Raw genomic sequence first — 24,628 nt, 5'->3', positions numbered from 1 at the left:
ACAGGGGGAGAGAGAGAAGAGAGATAAATAATGCCTAGCTAGTATAAAAAGCCAGAGGAAATCATATTAATCCAAAAACCTATTGACAAATTACACACATGATATCCCTATGAGTCTGTGAGTATAGCTGAAGACCACATAAGAAGAAACAGTGCCAGACAGGAGAAACCTTCCTATGAGTTTTTAGCCAGGGTAGTCCAAGAGACTCCCAAAATTACACAGGCTGTTGTCACAGCCCTTGATTGCCTCCTAGAACTTGAAGGTAAGGCCCTATTGCTGAAGGCAGGACATACTTCAGACACAGGATTTGGAGCGATGGAGCTAGAACTGACCTGGAAGTCACCTCCCCTGACGACTAGCTCTCCGAGCTTTGGAGAGCACTTTGAGGCCTAATAACCACATCAATGACTGGCACAGCAAACGACATGGGTGCACTTTTATTTTGGGGGTAATCAACGGCTACCTAATTGGACTTAAAGCCCACTCCACAGGAGGAAACTCATGTGTGGTACTGTAAACATAGCCAAATTCACATGGCTGGAGAGGTCTTAGACCTTAGAGAAAACCTAAAGGTTGTCATATCCCTAGACAAATGTGATTTCTTACCATGTGCAAAATATGTATCCTTACATTTTCAGGCAAGTACCCCAGTCACCACTCATCAAGAAGCTTCTTTTTGCAACAGATGGAGACTATTATAGAGTTCCACAACTGGTCAAAGCACAAAATAAGTGTCTGTGCATCAATGAAGCTCCCTCATGCAGCAGGGGGCCAAGAACACAAACGGTCACAAATGGCCAAAGTGTGGAGAGTAAGAGTCTGCAGAATGCAGGTCCATGGACAGGACTCTTATATTAAACACCATCCACCCAGGCCTCAGGGACCATTGTGGAAGAGAGGGCAGAAATATTGGAGAACCAGGAAGGAGGTACACGACCTTATGGAAATACAGCCCTACAAGCTCTTGGGATCTTTCTCATATGAACTTACAGCAATGGTGTCAACATGCACAAGAACCATGCAGGTTCAAGTGGAGAAAACCTCTGCATAGAACTGTGGAAATGGGCAGCAGGCACCAATCTTAGCCAAAGAATTATTGGCAGTTGATCAACTCATCATCTTAAAGGGAGGTACTCTAGATAGGTTGACTAGACCCCAGTGGATGGACTTGCACTGAGGGATGTCTGGGGACACTAACTTGGCATGATAGATCTTAACTCAAATGACAGACTATGTGAATTACAGTGGTGGTAGGGGGGAACTATAGGAGGGTGCCAATGGGAAAGGGGGTAATGATGATTAAGATTAATTAAGATGTTCTGTGTGAAATACAGAAAAATTTAATGAAAAATGTACAAAAATCTAATTTCAAATGCTAAGGTTTCTGGGGCTTTGGGAGGAACCAGTACTTAGTGGATCTAGTTTGGGATCAATGTTGGCAACAGTTGTCAACAGAGGGAGTAATGTGGTTGGGTCATTATTTCACTCAGGTGAAGGAGTCCCAATACCAACCTAAAAATAGTGCCAGTGGTTATCAGGACAGTCTTTCTAAATTTGAAAATTGAAACAATGTACAATTGGAAAAAGGATATTTGAGTTCAATAACAAGAGGTAATGGATAGTTAATGGGAAACACTATACTAAATGCTTTTTAAGTGATTCATTTCCCACGGCACTATTTGAAGATCTAATTTTAACTATCTTATGAAAAGGTGGAGCCCACCCTCCATCCTCTGCACTGTGGGCAAGCCTCGCTGATTTACCATTGAATAGAAAGCAGTGTGGCTTCCTAAGCTGTGTTTCAAGAGCGACAGTAGCTTCATCTGATTTTCCTGAGCCACCACGTAAGAAATTAAGCACGTTAGAGAAGAGACCATGTGAAGAAGTCACGTTACATAGAAGAATATGTCCATGAAATCACAGGCACACCAGCCTTTGGCTCTTGAAGTGTTCTCAGGTCAGGCATCGCACCCGAGTAAAGAAGCCTGACGTGACCCGACCCTCCCGCACATTTAACAGCACCCTCTTGAGGGACTTTGAGATAAAACCATTCAGTTTAGATGCTCCTAAATGTCTGAGTCACAGGAACCATTAAGGATGACAAAGGATGATCATTGTGTGTACTTTGCTTCGGAATGGTGTGTCATACAGTAAGTAGATACGACCTGGTCTTCTTGCTCATTCTTCGATTGTACTAACAACAGACTAAATTCCAACCTCAAAAGCAGGTAAATCTCCTTTCTGGAAATGTAAGAGAACAAAAATATTCACAAGGTAGGTTTGTTTGGAATTACGTCATCTTTCACTTTTGAGAAGAGAATTTTTATAGGGACGTGGTATAGAAAGAACATTAGATTTGGAGTAAGAAAACCTGCATTTAGATATTTGCTCTGGCAGTTCTGCCTGTGTGACATGGTGGAAACACCCTTGCTGAGTGATAGTTTCTTCCCACTGAAAATGAAGATTTGTAAATTGGTATTAAGTGTTCAATGGTTTATTTTAGAGACATGTAGAGACTAGAGTGTCTCCAGCTTGGGTGATACTGGGAGGTGTTGGGAGGTGATAGAACCTTAGTGAGTGGGACCCAGTGCGAGATTTTAGGTTAGAAGGGTTGTGCACTTAAAGGGGAGGCACTGGATTTCTCTCTCTCAGTCCTTACCAGCCCCCCCCCCCACCTCTCTCTTCTGGGTCAGGCTTTTCCCTCAACATGTTTTCATCATGGGCCACCACAGGCCCAAAACATTGGGGCTCATAGGCCATGAACTAAAATGCCTGAAACTATGAGGCAAAATAATTTTTTTTTTTTTGAGACATGGTCTTCCTGTAGCCCTAGCTGGCCTGGAATTCGCTATGTAGACCAGGCTGGCCTTGAACTCACAGAGATCTGCCTGTCTCTGCCTCCCGAGTGCTGGTATTAAAGGCGTGCGCCACCACGCCTGGCCTATCTTTCCTTCTTAAAAGTTGATTTATCTCGAGATCATGGCACTGAGAGTTTCTGTCTGGTGAGACCTTTGTTTGACTTTGAAAATGGTACCCATTGCTGTACCCTCTGGAGGGAGGGAGCCAGTTGATAATGTCCTTATATGTTGAAGGGAAGAAGGGCCCAATGAACCTAGCTAACTTGCTCCCAGCCCTTTTTGGGTCACAAATTCCATCCATGAGGGCTCTGATCCCATCAGTTATCACCTCATCGAGGCCTCCCCTTTTCATACTGTAACATTAGGTCCTAGGTTCAACAAATGGCTTTTGGAGGGGTTACATATATTTAAACCCCAGTAATAAGGGTCTAGATTTTAGCTCATATAAGGATTTTGTTTAAAATGATTACATTTACTGTAAAGTATTATTTGACATCCTCCCTGTGTAGAAATGAAAGGATAGAAGGTGAGACGGTTTCTGGGTTTGTACAGGGAGGCGGCAAGGTAGGGGCTCTTGAAGATCCTCAAGAAGGCCACACAGTCTCTTAAGTGATTCTTTTCTATTCCTTCAAGGTAGCTGTCTATAAAATACCTTTTGTTTTCCTGTATTACATAAGCATTATGATCACTGAGGAAAACTGAGTTGAGGTATGTAGTTTGGGGAGCAGCAGATTTATGAGGCCTATGGAGGGCGTTAAGGATGAAACGCAGGAAGGTGCATTCCGTCAAAGAGGGTACAGAATATTCTAAGGGAGGCGATGAGATGCCCGGATGCAGACTGGAGTCATTCTGATGGTCTCAGGACCATGGGAGTGCTTCAGTTTAAATTTCTCTGTGAACTGCTACTCAGTAATCAGTGCGGGTAACAATCCTGGAAAATTTGAGCAATTTAAAAAATATCTTGTGTTTTAAAGTATTTACTTCTCTGTCCCTTCAGCCACTAGGAAACGTTTTCAGTAGAGTTCTTGATTTGTGAAAATTGTTTTTCTCTTCTGGAACTAAGGACACTCTTTTTGCACTGCTCTATACTTTCTCAGCATTGGCATGCATTTTATGCAAGGTGCTTAATTGACTTTCCCTGAAATGTGCTTTAGACAATATGAATTCACGTTGCTGTAGTCTTTGTGTTGGGACTAGAATCATTTTTTTTTTTTTTTTTTTTTGGTCTCGTTGAGACAGGGTCTCCCTGTAGCCCCAGCTGTCCTGGGACTCACTATGTAGACCAGGCTGGCTTTGAACTCGCAGAGATCCGCCTGCCTCTGCCTCTCGAGTGCTGGGATTAAAGGCATGCGCCACCATCCCTGGCAAGACTGGAATCCTTTCAAAGGGTATTTTGAAAAATTCTTTACTATTAGTTTTTGTGGAGCCATGAGAGTAGGGACTGAGAGAGAAAATTCTTTGTAAATTTCCTGAATGCATCAGTACTTACCCAGGGCCCCTCATGTTATGCTTTCTGTGATGTTCATGTGACCAGTGACTATTTTTGAAAGACTCAGAGGAGGGGCGTCATCTCCTTTCTTCTTATTTGTAAAAAAATCATAACTCATGAGACTTCCTATTTTTTGTCCCTAATCATACCCCCATAAATAGTTTTTAGGGTGTGTGTGTGTGTGTGTGTGTGTGTGTGTGTGTGTGTGTAGAAGAGTGGTGCTGAGTATCTTCCCTCCTCTTTGAACTTAGAGCTCACCTATTTGGCTAAGCTGGCTAGCCAGTGAGCTTCAGGATCTGCTTGTCTCTGCCTCCCTAGTACTGGGATTATAACTACACGCTATCATGGCCGGCTTTTACATGGGAGCTGGATATCTGAATTCAGGTCCTCAAGTTGCATAGCAAGCACTTTACAGACTGAGCCCTCTCTCCAGCTCCCAGGCACATTTATTATTTCATTGTCTTCTTAGGGAGCAGTTTACTACAGACAGTCGGGACCTGTACCTCAGGGTCACCTTGAATATTGGCCGTACTCATGTCCCTGAGCTCATCTCAGGGGAGCAGGAGTGAGTGAGGGAAGCTGTATTCTCATACGCTGGCTAGTAGCTTCCATATATTAAGTTTAAGATAACAGCTTAGGAAGGTGTCTCTAGTCTCCTTACAGCTGGGCTGCAGTGAAGCATCAAGACTTGATAGATACTGACCTTGGACATTCGCTTCAGTTGGTGTGACATAGGACTTGTCTTCTTTTTAGAAAATTCCAGAACAAACTAGACATTTTTTTTTCTTTTAAGAAAATTTACCCTCAGGACTGGAGATATGGTTCAGTTGTTAAGAGCACTGGCTGCTTTTGCAGAGGACCCAGGTTTGGTTCCCAGCACCCACATGGCAGCTAACAATTGTCCTTAACTGCATTTCCAGGGAATCTGATGCCCTCCTTTGACCTCTGTGGGCACTGCACAACACGGGTACACTTATACACATGCAGACAATATACTATACATGTAAAATAAAAATAAATAATAAAGGAAATGTATAAAAAAAGAAAATTTACCCCAAATGATAAAACTTCCTGGGGTGATTAGAAATCTTGTCAACGTCCTTCTTTCCTTTCTTCCTCCTTTTCTCCCTCTGTTTGTTTAACTTATTTATTCTTTGGGGCTGGAGAGATGGCTCAGTGGTTAAGAGCACTGGCTGCTCTTGCAGAAGACATGGGTTTGAGTCCCAGCACCCACATGGTGGCTAACAACTCTCCATAAATCCGGTTCCAGGGGATCTGATGCCTTTTTCTAGCCTCCGTGGGCATTGCATGACACGGGCACACATACATGCAGGCAATACACTCATACACATAAAATAAAAGTAATATGTTCATGGACCTCCCTGGCCCTTACAGTCAGTCTTTCCACCCCTTTCTTCCTCAACGGTCCCTGAGCCCTGGGTGGCTGAGGTTAATATAGGAGTCCTATGTAGGCTTTCGGACCTCTGGGAACTTGCTCATACAAACTTACAGCAATGGTGACAGCATGCACAAGACCCATGCTGTCGCAGTCACACAAAAACCCAGTGTAGAACTGGGGAAATGGGCAGTAGGCCCCAATCTTAGCTGAAGAACGATTTGCAACTGATTAGTGGAGGATGAGGGAGAGTAGATCTTCTTTAAGGGTGTGAGTCTAGAAAGACTGACTAGACTCCAGTGGAAGAACTTGCCCTGAGGGACATCTTGGTACAAATGCTTGACTGGATAGGACTTAACATATATGACAGAATGCATGATATCCATTGAGGGGGCTATTAGGGACTTGGGTGGGGGAGAGGGTCTAAATTTGATTAAGATCTATTCTATGAAATGCACAAAAATTCAATAAAAGTACATATAAAGAAGTCTCCGACTAAACTCACAGGATGAAAAATATTTAAAAAGTTAAATTATATATTGTTTGGTAATTTTAATCATCGATATGATGTATTTAGATTATATCTACCTCCATTTACCCCTTCAACTCCTCCTGGCCCATCCTCCTCCCAACTTCATGTCTTCTGCTTCATTAAAAATACTTTTAATTTATTTTTATTTCTACGGTATTTTTAACCCAGTGAGTTCAATTAGTGCTGTCCATATGTACATTGGTGTAGGGCCACCCAGTGGAACATGGGCCATACTAGCAAAGGAAACTGACTAGCCCTCCTTTAGCAGTCATCAACTGCCAGTAACTTTCAGCTAGAGGACTAGTCTTATCAGCCCCTCCCCAGTCCATGTTGGAGTGCTGACTGGCTTGAACTTCTGTAGTTCTTGGGTGTGACAGTGCAATGACCCTGACATGTCCAAAAGACACTATTTTGTAGCAGTCCTCCCTGACTTCTGGTTCTGACAATCTCCCCTCTTCCTTCTATGACTTTCCCTGAGCCTTGGTCCCTCAGTGTGTGTGTGTGTGTGTGTGATGTATATGTCACTACCTTTATTTCTTAATTTGGGATTACTGACCTACTATGAGACAAAATTTTAAAGGATATTGATTTATGTTCCTGTTTTACTGAAATGAATAATAGTATGTAGCTCTCTGTTCTTGAAAAACTAATGCTTATTAAGTTTTAGAGAATTTGAAAGTGATAGTTAGAAAAGACACAGACATTTTCCTGTGTTTTCAAAGGCTGGTATAAGTTGATTTATACAGCTTCTGCCTCTTATGGATTTACTTAGCACCTGTATTGGTACTTGTGGTTTTTGCCAAAGAAATCATGACTTCTCAGTTTCTTGCTGTCTGTACTTGGCAGTGAAGAGCCACTTTGCACAGATTATGGGGCAGAGGACAGTGTGAGTCGTCACTGCAGTACGGAACCCATGGTTACTGTCTGTGGTACAGGGTGGCAGTGACCACATTCCCATAAGAATAAAACAAGGAGCATAGTTAACAAGTGACAGTGAGCATCCAAGTCCGCTTGGGCTTCTTCCCATGGAAAGAAGCACTTGTGGAGTGTGGGTTTGGGGAGCTACTCCACAGTCTTTCAGCCTCCATTTAGCACCAGTGGGAAGAACATTACAGACAGTGTTAATTGTAGGCAAGCACATCTACATTCCACTGTTTTGATCATTCATTCTTCAGCTTGATCCAGGCTTTTAGTTTTTATTTTCAGGCTACCGTATGAGCATAACTTGTATGTGAAGAAAAGTGAAACATAACTGATCAAGTGATGACTATTGATTCCCCAACACCTCTGTCATTGTCTGGCATTCATTGTAACATTTAGCATCAATGGCATCAGCAACCATGTCTCTTGTGTTTTCTTTTGCACAAAGAAGAGAATGAACGGACCATTCTAAGGAACCATGTCCTAACCTCAGAAGGCATCTAAAAGAAAGGGTCCCCTGCCTCTTCCACAGGATAATTCCAAACATTGGCTGAGGTGTTAATGGCTTTCCTGGGGGATAGATGAGGTCTAGGAGCAAAATAGAGAGCTCTCTCTTCTGCCTACCCCATTTGTCTTATCCCTCTCACCTTATTTCCAACCAAAGGTATTGCACAAGCCTGTTCCAGGGATTATGTTAGCAATACAGAGGCAGAGGATGCAAAGGTCCAGCTTATAATATTTTAAACAGTTTTATTGAAATGCAATGCCCATACCATGCATTTTGTCCATTTAACATTATACAATTTGCTGGCATTTTAGGGTATTCTCAGTATTTAAGTTAGTTCAAAGGTCATAGCAGTGTCTTTTTACTTCACAAATCCTGGGTCTCAGTCATAGATCTGTCTCTTCCCGCAGAACAATAGTGCCACTTATTAAAGCCCTCAGCTCTAGGGGCTCAGCATTGAATGCATGGGCTTTACAAGTACTACCTTACCAATGGTCCCGACAGCCTTGATCATAGGATTCATTTTACCTTAGACGCAGTGGAAGTCGCACCCAAGACCCAGCAATTACTGAGCAGCTCTCATCTCATCTACTGCGTGTGGAAACTTGCCGCTTCCGCGCTGCCTCCTCCCCATCCTGCTGCTTACCAGCTTGGCGACGCTCGCCTCCACCTCCTCACCCGCTTATTGTTAGTACTCGGCATTGGCGAGTAAACCTCGCACCTTGCACATGCTAGGCAAATGCTCCACAGCTGAGCTCCACCGGCTCCTGACTCCCGAGTGCTGGGATTAAAGGGCATAAACCACCATGCTTGGCTCCCACTTTTTTTTTTTTAAATCAGGAAAAAAGAATATTGTTGTTCAGATAAGGTGTGCGCACACCTGCTGGAAGGCCACGTCCTGTAACAGTTGCCTCTAACTCTCAGTTCTGGTTGAGAGATATTAAACATTTTCTTTTAAAAAACCTTTTTTAAAAAACCTTTTTTCAACCCCAAAATTGCTTTTCCTCTCCAACTGATTGAACCTTTCTTTTTATTTATTTTATTTTTGGGGGTCTTTTTGAGGCAGGGTCTCATTGTATCCCCAGCTGGCCGGGAACTCACTATGTAAACCAGGTTGACCTTGAACTCGCAGAGATCCACCTGCCTCTGCCTCCCAGGTGCTGGAACTAAGGACTGTGATAAGCTTTGTTAAAATGGTTTCTAGCTGGATGTAGTGGTGCATGCCTTTAATATCAGTACCTGGGGAAAGAGGCAGGTGAACCTCTGTGAGATCAAGGCCAACCTGGTCTACATAGTGAGTTTGAGGTCAGCTGGAGCTATAGGCAGACCAGGTTTCAAAAAATCAAAAACCCAAACCAAACTAAACAAAAAACAAAAAAATCAGTTAAAAATGCTACATGCAAAGTGGGCTGCCATGTACTGAATCCTCGGTGGTGAGGAGTGGAAAGGTGACCTGTGACCGTGGACACGTGCATGACTTGGACTGATTCTCCTCCAGCTTCATCACACAGAAGAACCCAGACAGGGTTTATGTGCATTCTAGTGAGTAGTGAGCATCAGACACTTAAACCAACTTCTGCTGTTTCTGATGAAAGAAAAGTCTTTTTTGATGCGTAGAGTTTTGGGGGCTCTGGGAAGAGTGTTGCTGGTAAAAGTGCTGAGTTAGGAGAAACTTTACCAGTGATGGTCATTATTCACTCAGCCTGGACTTTCAACAATTAAGAGTATGAGAAGCATCCATTTAAGGGCCACTTGGTTTCATCATTCCCAAAGTTAAGCATCAAGAACCTGCAATTTCAGATCAGTTCCTCAGGTAATTGATTGCTTCTTTGAAGTTTAGCATTGCTTAATCAGACTAGTGGTTTTGTGTCACTGAGCGAGTTACTACACTTTATTTGGCTAGTAAAGCTCATTGATCCACTAGTCATCATGAGCTATCCTTCTAAGTAGGGATTTTTCTTGAGTGGTTTGCAGAGAAACCTATGTTCTAATGACTTTTTGTTTTAATTATTTTTCTAGGAGTCAGAGAGTAATAAGTTATGTTCCCTATATTCCTTCCGAAATACGTCTACCTCACCACACAAGCCTGACGAAGGGAGTCGGGACCGCGAAATAATGACCAGTGTTACCTTTGGAACCCCAGAACGCCGCAAAGGGAGCCTTGCCGATGTGGTGGACACGCTGAAACAGAAGAAGCTGGAGGAGATGACCCGGACAGAGCAGGAAGGTAGGTGACATCCCTGCTGCGTTCTCCTTCCAGCCATTCCAGGCTATAATGACCAGGAGCCCAAGGACCAGAGCGCCTAAGTGCCACTAGCCTTGAGCAGTCAATCAGAGGTTACTATGGTGACAGCTGACTGCAGTCCATTAGGAGTAAGCAGAAAGCTCTAGTTTTCTCAAATTCTGTGTGTTTTATTTGGTTCTTACAATAATACCTCAAGGATTTAAACTAACCTTCACCATTACCCTGGAAAAAGGTAGTAAGGGAATTTTCCTAACTTTAGTGTTTTCCCTTGTATTTGCTTTTGGAAGACAGTGTTTATAAGAGCATCACCCATATAAAAGGAAGGAAACATTTCTTTTCAATGAATTTCTCTTCCATTTTATGAATGTTATAAATTTGTAAATGTTATTTTCACCTCCAAATGTTGGAGGGTCGAGTTGTGAGCTGCTGATTCCTTCTGTCCAAGGCTGAGTGCTTTGATGTGGCACACGTTGCTGCTTCCCACCCTTGCCTTCTGACAGGCGTGCAGGTGGCTTCACCGAGGTCCCAGAGAACAGAGAGGCAGCAAGTCTCTCCAGTAGTAATTTTAAACAAAAGAAATCACTGCTATGTGATTACTACATTGTGTATGTTTATGTCTTTATCTGTGGACTTCAGGTCGTAATTGCCTCTGGATGTATCACTTGTAAGTTGAATTCAGATCTCTGTGACACTACACAGGAACTGGGATTTGATATCAGAGCAGCTCCCATTTTACACTTTGAAGACTCAAACGTGTGGATTAAACTATCTTTTGTGGTGCTCTTTCTAAAAGCTCTTCTTGCCTCTATCTGGATCATATGGCATACAACCTGGGCTTTTTTCGATGATTCAGATTCTAATGCAATAGATTAGGACTGCAGCACCTACCCTTAAATGCGGCCCTGAGAAAGTTCTTCAATCTCTCTGAGCCACAGAACTCTGTGGTATGAACACTTGACTTGGGAACTCAATCGTTTTGAGAATTAACTCTAATAATGGATAAAACAGTCTCCTATGAACTGTAGACTGTGAACTTGAGGTATTTGTGATGATTATCGTATTGTAAATGTCAATTATTCTGCTGTGCTGTAACGTAATAGCAGACCTGGAGATCACTGAGGTCATTAGGATGCTTGGCTTGATGGTTATTTCTCTTCAATTACACATCTTTAGAGTGTTTGGGTCTGATTGATACATGGACCTATATGCACCTTTTACACACCAATGCATGCATCTATCTTTTTTGATATGTGTGAGAGTGTATGTGTGTGTGTGTGTGTGTGTGTGTGTGTGCACATGTGCGTGTGTTCCTTAATATTGGATTGCAGGCTTTTATTTCTTTCTCAGTTGTAAATAACTTCAAATTTATTTCTTCCATTAATCTCTGATCAGGACATTCTGGTAAAATGTAAAATATGAACAAGTATGTTTTGGGTGGACTGATGAGTAATTCTGGGTAACAAACCTGATCCTCAGTGTCTGAACTTTTTGCCGACTCTTCTGCCCTTTTAGAGTTTTGTTTTGTCTATGAATCCCTTTGACAGTCTTGTGAAGTTTATATCTCCTTTCTTAGTATTGTGGTAAATATAAAAGTCAAATGTACAGGATTTTATTAAACTTCTAAATAATTAAAAAATTTGTGATAAGCTAGAATGAGCCAATTTACAGATATAGCAAATAAGATCCAGCATGGTCCCAGCTGTGCCATTCTGATGTAGAGATGCTGCAACCAGTGTCTTGAGATGTCTTAACAAGTGCAGTGTGGGACAGAACCATCCACTGCTAGTGGTGATAATAGCACATCCAAAATAGTCTGATGCTTATACCCGCAACTTAAGGAAATGAAAAATTTCAATCTGAGATTAGTGGGAAAAGGTTATTTGTTCATCTAAGTCCACAGAACATCTGCATTCTGTCTATCCATGTCTCTTGGTGTCTGTAGACCCCAGGTTGGTAACCCCAATGCTAGATGATACGATGTATTTATAACTAATAAGATGATACTTTCTAACTGTAAACAGTTCATTTCTAGCAAAAGATACAAATTATACATCAAGTGAAACTGTTTCAAAGTTCAACAGTGCTAGGCTCCACGAAAGCTATGCAGATAGAATATTTGGGTAATTTATCAGATAAAGTGGGTTGCTACCACCTAGGAAGCCATGGATGGGTTCTACAGGGAAATGAGTCCTAACTAGTCTTAGAGAACAAAAGGAGTTATATAGGTGGAATTGGAGGGGAGAGACATTTCAAACTGAAGGAATAGACATAGCACTTTAATTAACTAATTATTTTTATTTTATGTGTATGTGTGTTATGCCTGCATGTGTGTAAGTGCACCCGTGTCATGGAGTGTTATGCAATGCTCACGGGTGACTGAAGAGAGCACTGGATCCCCTGAAACTGGATTTACAGGTGGTCGTTAGCTACCATATGAGGGCTGAGATTTGAACCCAGGTCCTCTGCAAGAACAGCCAGTGCTCTTAACCATTGAGCCACCTCTCCATCCCCAGCATAGCACTTTAATAGCCAACTGTTCAGGTTCTAACGAGGAGAATTTCCATATGGGCTATAAAACAGAAAAACTAGGCTGTGTTGGTATCATGAAGGACCTTGAATTTTTGGCTAAAGAATTTGAACTTTATATTGAAGGTGACGGAGGAACCACTGGCTACCTTTCAGCCCAATAAGGTGTTGGATTAGAACTTTCCTTTGGGAAAGCCAACCTGGCAGTATTGTGTAGGATAGATGGGGGCAGGGAGACACATCAGAGTACCTGAACTACGAAAGCAGAAATGAGAAAGGAGCAGTGTGTACGGGAAAGACAGCAGGACGGGGGGCGACTGGATGCTGTTAAGTGTGGAAGCCAGGAGGAGTCTTCACAATAGCTCAGATATGTGTTTAAATTCTGGGTAAATAATGTAGTGGCAACACAATTAATAAAAAAGAAGTGGACATATGGTTTGAAAAGGGGAGCAGGGATGATTTCTATTTTTATCCTGAGTATTTTCTAAAAAATATATTATTATTTTTATTTTATGTGTATGCATGTATTGCCTGCATGTAGGTAAGTGCACCTATGTCATTCAATGCCTGCAGAAGACAGAAGAAGCTCTCGGATCCCCTGGGACTGGAGCTACGGACGGTTGTTAGCTGCCATGTGGGTGCTGGGATTCGAACCCAGGTCGTCTGCAAGAACAGTCAGTGTTCTTAACCGCTGAGCCATCTCTCCAGCCCCTTAATTCTAAGTTTTTTTTATACATTAAAATTTTTTTTTATTCTAAGTTTTTTTGTTTTGAGTTTGAACCTTACATTTAAAAATCTCTGCATGTGCACGTTCATGTGTGTTGAGTGCAGGGCACATGCCGCAGTCTGCATGTGGGGGTCAGGGAACAACCCCAGGAATCTCCTTTACCTTCTAGCTTGCTTGAAGCAGGGCCTCTGTTGTTGGCTGCTGTGAACACCAGGTAGCTGGCCTGTGAGCTTCCAAGGATTCTCCAGCCTCCTCTTTTCACTGTACCACAGGAATACTGGGGTGGCAGGTGCTGCTCTGTCCAGCGTTTACATGATTTCTGGGGATCTGAACTCAGGTCCTCACACTTGTGTGGCCAGTGCTTTAACCATCTCTTCTCTCCAGCTCTGAGTAACAGTCATAATTATCTTCTGGCAACAATAAGACAGAGTAATACAATCAGAGTACAAAATAAACACAGGAGAGGTCATTAAAATTGAGTCTATATTTATGTTTCTATAATAATTATACTCTAGGTCTCAGAAAGAGAGAAGCTCCATCACCATTCCCTTGACTTTGGCCTTTCAAAGCTGCAGGTCTATATCCTCAGTGGGGAGATGCCCCCACTCATGGGACATTGAAGAGTGTTTCACACACATCACCACTGCCTCCCTTACTTCTGTGTCATGGTTTGAGGGTCATAATTTAGGATTACCTGATTGGCAAGCTTTTGCATATGACATAGTTAACGATGCCCTTTCCTGAGTCATTTATGTCCCAGACGTTTTGCATCTATCAAATTCAATACCTTCCCTCCATTTCCTCCTAATGCAAAAGCTGATCTATATGAAGTTTACTATTGTTCATTTTCAGTCAACCTTTACATGATAAGCCAGCAACTTTTCATGCAGATTCTTTGATCCACTAAATTACTGTCCCTTCCTGAAGCACTGCTCTGCTGGGACACTGATGATCAGTGGTGCTCTGTCAGAAGTGCTCCCTCTAACAGTGAGGCTGACGGGAAGATGGGGGAGGGTTCTGCCTTTTGTGACTTTAACTTTGGTTTAGTGTCATACATAGACAAATAGGAAGGAGGTAGGAACGGTATGATGGGTGGGGGAAGGACTGACTGTTAGAACCTCCGTTAAAACACTGTTGATACTGGGGCAGAGCTATGGAAGGCTTGATTAATAGAGTCTGGTTAAAATGCTTCCAAGATAAAAATCCTTCAGCTGTGATTAAATGATGAGTTCTAGTTATCCTTGTGTCACCCATCTTGTTGCCAGCGTAACTGGGTTCTAACATAAGCGACAGTTGTCAGAAAATGAATACTTTAAAAAGGACTTCTATATCTAAATACATATATTTAATCAGAGAGTCCTTTGGCTTCTGAAAATAAGATGTCTAATGAGAATTTCATTTGAGCAGCTGTGACTGAGGAGGTCAACAGGCAGCGCTAGGAGAATATGGCCCAGCTGGTTAAATCTGGTGGTTGTCGTGATTTAAATGGTCAAGTGCTGCTTGTAATCCATGACCGTCTGTTTGCAGAGGGAAGAGTGAGTACTTCAGCATAATGTTCAGCTGCTTTAATCTCTCTTTAATAATAGTGCTCTAGCCACTGTCATGCCTTGTGTATCACACCACTAAGTACACGGTTGCAGATGGAGGGATCAGATCTGAGTCAGGTTTGAGAGTCACAGGAGATTGTAGGGAAGAACGACACGACAGGCAAACCCTCCGGTGTTTGACAAAACTTTCTGACTCGGCTTCTTTTCAAGACTCTTCTTTGTGTAATAATTACCGTGATCAGGATGAGGTGACGATGCCTGGAATAAGGCAGAAGGCAGTGACTGGATGACGTCTCTTTGGTGGAACATGGGAAGAACACAGGTCCCACAGGCGTGCCTGGGCAGAGATTAGAGCATGGGCTTGCCCTGTGGAATGGTGCCTTAGCTGTCATAGAGGTGCCAGCATGTCGATTCAACTCACCGTGCCTGCACACAGACAGCAGCCCAGCGTGGGTTCCTGGTGGGGCAGGTCTTCCAGAGAACGATGTGACGGTTGGAGCATGAGACTGATCACATGTTCATGTGTGTAGCTGACAGACTGCTGTCATTCCTGACATGTCTATGCCATCATCTGGATTTATGGTTCCACTGATGTACACTAATGGTATATTGTTGTGTTTTGATGTGCTAAGGGAGGTGTCTAGTGTAGTCCAATGATGAGAGAACTCAGTTTTTGAAGGTCGTATGTTAGAGTGTGGTATATCTGGGTTTGAATTCAAATTCCAGTACTTAGAAAAACACTGGAGACTGTTGATAAAGTGTGAACTGGAAGCAGAGCTGGGCTTGACTGTCACTCAGCCTTTAACAGATGGCATCGAGTAGTTTTTTAACTTCTCTGCGCATCAATTTTCTCAGCCCCCAAATGGGCATCATCTTTGTAGTGCTGTCATGAAAATCAAGAACTGGCCAATGCAACCAAGGCATTTAGAACACTGTTGGCAGGAGGGTGGTCGCAAATGGAACCAAGATGGCATAGCTCTGTGCCTTGCACACGCCATCCTGTGCTTCAGGTCCTTCATCTGTAGAGCTAGATATGTGGCTGCTCCATCCAGCATTGCTGCGGGAACTTGATGTCTACAACTCTGATTACTGTTGTTGCGGTAACTAGTATTACAGTTGTTATTTGAAGAAACTTTCCAAAGAGAAATGTTGTGGGACTCTCATCCCGCGCAGCAGACAGACCCACAGGAAATAATAGGAAGTGTCCCACGGCGTTAAGGGATCTAGCGCTTGGCAGCAGTGGCACCCTTGCATTCTGGAAGAGCAATTCAGTTTCAGTTGCCTTTCAGGCTTTTCGGAAAAGCTGATACTGAACTTTCCCCACTGGAAGCCAATCTTCCCTTCTTCAAAATGTGGACCGCAGTGTTGTCAGTGAGCAAAGCTGCTCAGGTCGTGGATGAGATTTTCAGATACACTCCCAGCAAGAACAATGTGTCCCTGTTGCAGTAAAACCCAAAACAAGAAGGACAAAAAAAACCTGTTAAAGCCCACAGAATAATAACATAAACACCGAACATTGATGCCGCAACATCAAAACAATTTTCAAAACAAGATGTGTGGATGTTGGGCTTTTACTCCTCTTCTGATTAATTGATGAAGTCTTAGCTTGTCTGAGATCCAAATCTTTTCTGCTTTTTATTCATGGGCGTTTTGTAGAAGAAACTCATTCAGTAGGCTGGAGCGATGTATTTATCAGTAAAGTGCTCGTCTCTTGAGCATGGGGACCTGAATCTTGTTTCCAAACCTAGAATGTGCCTGTAATCCCGGTGTTGGGGAGGCAGAGACAGGAGGACTGTGGGGGCCTGCTGGCCAGCCAGCCTAGCCATGGTGAGCTCCAAGCTCAGTGAGAGACCCTGTCTCAAAAAGTAAGTTTCAGATTGATTGAGGCAGACATCTGACATCAACCTCTGGCCCCCACAGGCACTACCTCCACATGATCAGGTACACATGCATAGACCACACACACACACACACACACACACACACACACACACCCACACACACACACACCCACACACACACACACCCACACACACACACACCCACACACACACACACCCACACACACACACACCCACACACACACACACCCACACACACACACACCCACACACACACACACCCACACACACACACACCCACACACACACACACCCACACACACACACACCCACACACACACACACCCACACACACACACACCCACACACACACACACCCACACACACACACACCCACACACACACACACCCACACACACACACACCCACACACACACACACCCACACACACACACACCCACACACACACACACCCACACACACACACACCCACACACACACACACACACACACACACACACACACACTCATGCACACACACTTATCCAGTTCTATTATTTCAAGTAAATTGGAAAGTCATAGTCATTTAAATGCCAAAGTTCCCCAAGATTGCTCCTATTTTTGGCGGTAGAAACAGTTGGGTATTCAGAACAATGATAAAACTTCATTTAAATTCATTCTTTTTCTCCCTTAAAAAGTATGTTTTCTCCCAATGATACTTGTGTTCTCACTCCTATTTTAACCAATTTGTTTCATATTTATTGTGTCTACTTACTACTCAGAACTTACAGTTTGAATTATTATAGGAATTATTAATGTAAGAATTATGCTTAGTGATTTTTTGAGTTAGGTCTATTGGCTTTCTAATTTTTGGAAACTAGCTACCCCTCATGTACCTCTCTGAAACATGTATGAGCTTGGACTCTGTGGCCCCAGGCCTTGCAGACAGACCTTGGGGAGTTCTGTCTGCAGCTATATTGCAGCTCCCCTCTCAGTCTGGGTAATGCACTGTCTGGTTAAATCCTTTCCCTCTGTTTGTTCTGCCTCTGATTTGAAAAGATGCTTCAGATTTCTTGGCCTGTTTCTAGCTCCTCAGATTTAAGCATTATTTTGTTCTGATGTTTCCCTTATAATGTTAACAGAATCAGGCCATTGTTTTATGTTCGTCCTTTTATGAATGAGGAAGTTGAAGGTGCTCTCTTGGTGTTTCGTGGTTTGGATAGAGGCTGCAGCTTCTTAATGGGTTAATGAGGTCGGTCACTTTTTCCTGTGCCTTGTGGACCTGGAGTGAATCATCAGCATTTTGCGTTTTGACTTGAAAATCCATTAGTTTTTCTTCAGAATTTATTTTGGGAGTCCCAAGAAATAAGTAGGGGTAGTTATTGGATCTGTATTATTTTTTTATACAGTATATGAGCAAAATCAAAAGAAAAAATGGGGAATTCAAGCCTTTGTTCATTATGTGATTCTTAACTCATGAGTGTAAGGTAAACACCTGTGAGTTTACTTTCTAGCTTAGTAAAGATGACAATTCTATTGACTCCTGTGTGTTCTACATCTGTCCAGTCTGTTTTCTACCTACCAGGACTTTGTCCAGTACCTTCCCTTTTTGTTTTAAAATAGGTTTTTTAAAAATTTGTTTTTATTGAATTTTTTTGTATTTCATACAGAACATCTCAAACAATCTTAATTATGTGTATACCCCCATCCCCACCGGCATCCTCCCATAGCTCCCCACAGAAACCCATATACTCTGTCATCCGTGTTAAGGCCCACTGTGTTCAGTCAGTGTCCCCAGATGTTCCTGAGTGTAAGTCCATCCACTGAGGTCTAGTCAGCTTATCTAGAGTCTCTTGATTTAGGAAGATCTGTTCTTCCTCACCAAGCAGCAATCAGTTGTCAATATTTCCTCAGCTAAGATTGAGATCTGCTGTCCATTTCCCCAGTTCTATGCTGGGTTTTTGTCTGCCTGAGTTTACATGGGACATGTGTATGCCATACACATACATTGCCATAGAATCATGTGTGCAGGGTCCCAGGAGCTTGTAGGACTCTGTTTCCATATGGTCCTGCACCTCTTCCCTGGCTCTTACAATCTTTCTGCCCCCTCTTCCGAAATGATCTCTGAGCCCTGGGTGGATGGAGTTTAATACAGGAGTCCTGTCCAAGGACCGGCATTCTGCAGCCTCTTAGTCTCTACGTTTTGGCCATTCGTGACCGTTTGTGTTCCTGGCCCTCTTTTGCATGAGGGATCTTCATTAATGAGAATTGAGAGATTCATTAGTGTCCTCTTATTTACTCCTGTTCTGTGTTCTGTGTGATTAATGTAATGTCTTACCATGTGCAAAATATGTATTCTTATATTTACAGACAAATATCCCAGTCACCATCCATCAAAGAAGCTCATTTTGCACCACTCGGAGACTATTACCAAGTACCACAGCTGGTCACACACGGACATTGTCTATGAATTGCCCAGGTTTTAAAATAGTTTTGAATGAACCTGTAAATGATATTTTAGCTTTGTTTGCTCTGTAACTTCATAGAGTTGATGTCACACTGTAGACCCTAGCGACTCGCCTTGTGGTCTCCATCGCAGTCCGTGGTCCGTTTTGCGTGCAGAGCCGGTGCATTTTCACTTTTGTTTAGTTTCCGTATAGAAGTCCATGGTCTGTTCTCCTGTCCACTATCCTGCAGGTTTGGATCCTTCACAGTTTTCTACTGCTCGGGAAGATTCCTGCTCTTGTCTGATGCACATGTGAACAGGGGTCTTCCCTAGTGTTCGTTCAGTAGGGGAATGGATAGCAACAAACCTCTGTATTCTTTTTGACTTGCTTTTAACACAGAAGTTGCTGTTTCAGTGTGTATGCATGTGGGTCTGTGACAGTGAGTGTGTGTGGGGGTGTATATGTGTGGTATGTATGTATGCATGTTTGTGTATGTGTATATATGTACATATGTGTGTAAGAGAGTATGTATATGCATGTGTATAGGTGGTTATGTATGTATATGTGCATGTGAGTGTGTATGTGTATATGTACAGATGTATATATGTATATGCATGTATGCATATCTCTGTATGTGTATTTAGTGTATGTATGCATGTGTGTGTGTGTGTGTGTTTATATGAGTGTGAATGTGTGTGATGACCTCTGAAAACTTTAACTGTCTAAAGCTTTTGGGTCACCCTTCCACTGGTCCTCAAAGTGTTGTGTTGTGCAGCTTTTTTGTTTTAACCCCTGGGTGTTTCAGAAGCTCCAGGCCTCTGGAGGACCTGCTGTGCGATTTCCCGTTTCTGTTTGTCTTATCTTGGCCCTTCGACAGTGACCCAACACAGGTGCTTTTCTCCTGCTGGACTGTGATTGCTGGGTCTGTTAGGAAGCAGACTTTCCCCTCTTTGATCTTCTTTACTGATGTTTCTAGCCTATGATGTGGTTTTAGCGTCAGAGTAATTCCTGACCTCTAATTATCTTGGGTTCACAACCTTCTTTTTCCTCAAATACTTCAACTGCACAATTACAAGCTTTTTGATTACTGCCATTGTTCTGTCTATCATTTATATCGAAATAGACGCCTGGGTAGTCAGTTGACCTGTAAACTAGAAATCTTCACCTTTCTTGGAATGTGTTATACAAGGGGCTATAATTCTAGCTACGTGGGAGGCTGAGGTAGGAGAGTCACAAGCATAAGGCCAGCCTGGGCTACATAGTGAATTCAAAACCAGTCTGGACATCCTTGTCTTGAAATAGAAATGGAAAAAGAGAGAGGGGCACCTAACTTCAGTATTAGAGTGCTTACCTAGCATGCATGAGGCCCTAGGTTCAAGCCCTGGCACTTAAAGAAAGTTCAAGAATCCTTTCATGAGGATGCGGAGATGGCTTCGTGAAGAGGACACTTGTCACACAAGCACAAGGACCAGAGTTTGGATTCCCAGAACTCATGTAAATACTGGGTGGGCAAGGAAGGCTGCTGATAATCTCATCACTGGGGAGGTGGAGGAACAGGATCCCTGAAGCAAGCTGGCTAGACAGACTAGCCAGATCAGTGTGCTCTGGGCTCAAGTGAGAGACTCGTCTTCTATGTACAAGGTGGAGAGTGATGGGGGAAAACAGCCAGTCAATTGCTGGCCTCCACATGTCCACATGCATGTGCACACGGGTGCACATGCACTGCTCACACACATGAAAACACACACACACACACACACACACAAATTCTTTAAGATTTTGGTCAGGACTTGATGTGCATTCTTATTCTGACTCTGGTAACTTACTAGATGGTATCAAATAATTGATTAATTGATCTAAATTCTAGTTTTTAATTTATAAAAATGAGCATGTTGGTTTAGATAAGTATTAAAGAACAAAACTCTTTGAGTATTAAACTCCAAAATTCTCTGTGATTTAATTGTTTTTTTTTTTTTAGTTCCAAGTTTCAGAGTCTGCTAATCAGGGAGCGTCTCTCTCAACTCTTTTCAGAGGAAAGTAGTTATCTTAACCAACCCCATGATTCATTTTCTTTTATTCTTGAAAGTGTTCTTTATTATCTTTTCTTTCTGATCCTAGAATATTTATGCAGCTAGAGATAAAAGCCCCTATCCAGTTTTGATGTCTGAGGAAGACACTGTCCAGTGAAGCACTTATGGAGCCGGGGCTGCAAGGCTCCTGCTGAATCATCTGCGGCTCTAAGACCTGTGGGTTCTCTCAGTTGATGTCTTGAGAGTTGATGTCTGAGGGTGAGGGGCTGCACACTGCCTCTCAAGTCCAGACAAGAACTCCACCATGAAGTCAGACGCTCAGGCTGTCCCCTGCCACCCTGAGTACCAAAGTTAGAGATGTGAAGGTTTCCCTGGTTGCTCACAGACAATTAAGAATGAAAACATGCAAACAGGTGGTTAGAAAAATCTGACAAATGTCTACGAAGACTAGCAGAGAAATTGTGACAGAACTGTGTTCAGGAACACCACGGCAGCAGCAACTGCAAATGAATTACGCTAAGGTGAGGGTTCCGAAAGCCTCACTGTAGACTACATGCAGCAGAATTCCACTGCACTCCAAGATAAAACCACCAGCTTAACTGGAACCCGCTCCATTTTTATTATTTCCTCATCTATTTTTAACTAATTGATTACTTAATTTTTAATGTGTATATGTGTTAGTGCGTGCCGTGGTGTACGTGTGATAGTAAGACTACAGCTTTGAGGAGGTGATCTCCTTTTTGGCCTTCTTTCTGAGGCATGGTATGGTGTCTCTTTTTCTGCATGTCATATTCCAGGCTAGGTGGCCTGTGAGTTTCCAGCCAAAATCTTATCTCTGCCTTCTGTCTCTCTGTAGGAGTGCTGGGATTACAGATGTATGCCACCGAGTTTACATCTGGTTTTTCATGTGGGTTCTGGGGATTGAACTCAGTTCATTAGGGTTGCCCAACAAGCCCTTTTCCCCTTGAGTTGTCTCCCTGGTCATCTTAGGCCTTGTAAAAAGATGATGCTTTGATCTCTGTAGCTGGCTGCTACTTAGTCAGAGTTCAGCTAGTTGTGACTTCCGGCAGGCAGGGTGACTATGACTTCTTGTTTTCAACTTTCTCTTACCTCTGTGTTTCCCTAACCCTCACAACGAGGCTTCTAACTGTACCTTTAATAGTCCTGTAGATCAGTACAAGAAAACCAAATAAATTTATTTTTTAATGGCATTTTTTTTTTCCTTCTTTCCAGGTCCACATTACATATTTAGAAGTCATTCTGCCAATGGGAATGTGATTCTAGGCATGATTTGCCATCATCCACAGGGTTATACTTGCTTCCTCTAACAATTCTCAATCCATAGCCCATCAGTCCTCGGTTCACTATGGCCATGTGCAGAGTCACAGCCCGTCAGTAGTCAGTTCACTATGCACAGCCCATCAGCCCTCAGTTTACTCTGGTCATGTGCAGGGATATAAGTCTTTCTATGAAGTTATGCTGTCAAAAAAATCTCCTCCATGTTGATTTTACACTGTTGTGGGAACTAGAGTCATTGTCTATCAAATTGTGACCATTCTGCCCTTTGCTTACAGGGAGAAATCCTGTCGTTGGCCAGTGGTGGAGAATAACTTCTGGGATCTTTTCCAGCCTAGGTTTTCTTCTAATACTTCATTTCCTTTCACACATCTGCTTCTTCTCCCAGCTCCCCACTCCTTTGCTCTTAATACAGTGTGGGCACTCCTCAGTTACGTTAGTGATACTGTATGTATCATTGGAATTTGGTTCCTGGAGTTGTTTTGTAATATCTGGTGAATGCGCTGATTAAGAAACCTAAAGATGTAACAAGCACAGATCAAACTTTCTCATAGGAGCCAGCAGTGTGTTGAAGGAGAACTACTTAGACGTACTTCATGCTAACCACTATCCGCCCTGTCCAGAACACCATGCTGTGCTCTGCTCACCTAGGTCACCTACTAGCTGCTTTCCAGTTCACAAGTCCAAATCGTGTCTGGCCTTCTGAGAATTCCCTTCATGACTTCCTTTTTTGTTAAAAATTTCAATAATTCAGACTATATTCTGCTCAGTTTCTAGTAGATTCTGACACTACTATATTGTTTGCTGTTTTTGAGTGGACTTGTTTTTTTATTTTGAGACAGGGTCTCACTGTAGCCATGACTGGCCTGGAATTTTGTGGTAACCTTTATATAAGGTGTGAGATTTAGGTCATGATTCGTTTTTATATTGTTGGCTAATGGATAGCTAAACTATCTGTTGAAAAGGTCTGTGTGCCTTCATTGACTACATCGTAAATGACAGGATTGTCTACATAGGAAACCTCATAATTTCTTTCAGTAAAATGACTTAAGTATGTATTTACCAAATATGTTCAGGAGCTATATGCTGAAATTGCAAAATACTGATAAGAAAAATCAATGACAACCTAAATTTAGAGGCAGAACACTCTGTGCTCATAGATTAGAAAACTTACTGTGGTAAAGATGCCCGTTCTGCCACAAGTGACCTACATATTTAATGTAGTTCCTATTAAAATCCCAGTAAGACCTTCATGTACATAAACACACATTTGAAGTTTATATAGAAAGACTCCAGTCTTGTCCAACCTTTTGACATTGCAACATGTAGTTATCTACAAGGTTCATTCTTGAGAACTGTGCAGTCTGGTCTTAAAAAAAATTACAAAAGCCTCATAATTTTTAAGGTAAATTTATGATTTTGTGTTAGGCCACATTCATAGCTACCCTCGGCTACATGTGGCCCATGGACCAGGGCTGGACACCCTGATGGACTTTGGGCTGTCCAAGGCAGTCTTGACAATGAAGAATAGAGCATTAGGACTCGCTTTACCTACACCAAGACTTATGCTACAGTTACAATAATTGAGATAACGTGGCATTGGCTGAGACATGTAGCAGAGACGACACCAGTAAAAACACAGAAAGGTCACCTCTGTTTGTATTTGTTGATTATGCCTCCCCAGATTTTAATTTCCTTGATGACACATCATGATCTTTAGTCTGTTTTCACCACTGAAATGTAGAGATCTTGGCAAAAAAATCTGTTTTATGAAAATATTTCAGAAAGGTAAATAATATTGTATCTGAAAGGTGATAAGCAAATTTAAAGTATGTGTATATGCTTATGTACATGTATGCATATGCTCATTAATTCCATGAGCAGCTATTAAGCTCTTCCAGTGGTATTACAGCAGACCTGGGGGAGGGGGCGAGATCAAAGCAGATAAAAAGAAGAGGAAGGCAAACGTGAGGATGAACATTGTGTTTAAGTAGCTTATAATTTGGTGGGAGAAATGTGTAAATAGAGTAGTTATCTTTTATACAAGCAGCTCTCAGTGCTGCGGAAGAGCAGGAGAGGGAGCGGTTGTTTTGTCTCAGGCTAGAAAGGGATTTACAGACATTTGAGCTAGATTTTGGTACATTACGTGCTCATTGGCGTGAACAAGAGATAAACTGGAGTCCTAGGTTTGTATGTGCATGCATGCGTGCATGCGTGCGTGCATGCGTGCGTGCATGCATGCGTGCGTCCGTGCATGCGTGCATGTGT

General features: G+C 42.5%; 1 protein-coding gene across 2 annotated transcripts in view; it reads left to right on the top strand.

The window, feature by feature from the left end:
* The window catches only part of Sox6 (SRY-box transcription factor 6), a 485,425-nt gene that overhangs the window by 158,446 nt on the left and 302,351 nt on the right, over nucleotides 1-24,628 (top strand). For both annotated transcript variants that reach the window (XM_008853528.2, XM_008853529.2), the window contains exon 3: nucleotides 9,721-9,928. In XM_008853528.2, coding sequence (XP_008851750.1) covers nucleotides 9,721-9,928 — 208 coding nt within the window. The remainder of the gene's footprint in view (nucleotides 1-9,720; nucleotides 9,929-24,628) is intronic.

The sequence above is a fragment of the Nannospalax galili genome, unplaced genomic scaffold (assembly GCF_000622305.1).
Source record: "Nannospalax galili isolate Female #2095 unplaced genomic scaffold, S.galili_v1.0 scaffold44, whole genome shotgun sequence".
Lineage (NCBI taxonomy): Eukaryota > Metazoa > Chordata > Mammalia > Rodentia > Spalacidae > Nannospalax > Nannospalax galili.
This window is presented reverse-complemented; position numbering and strand designations above follow the sequence as displayed.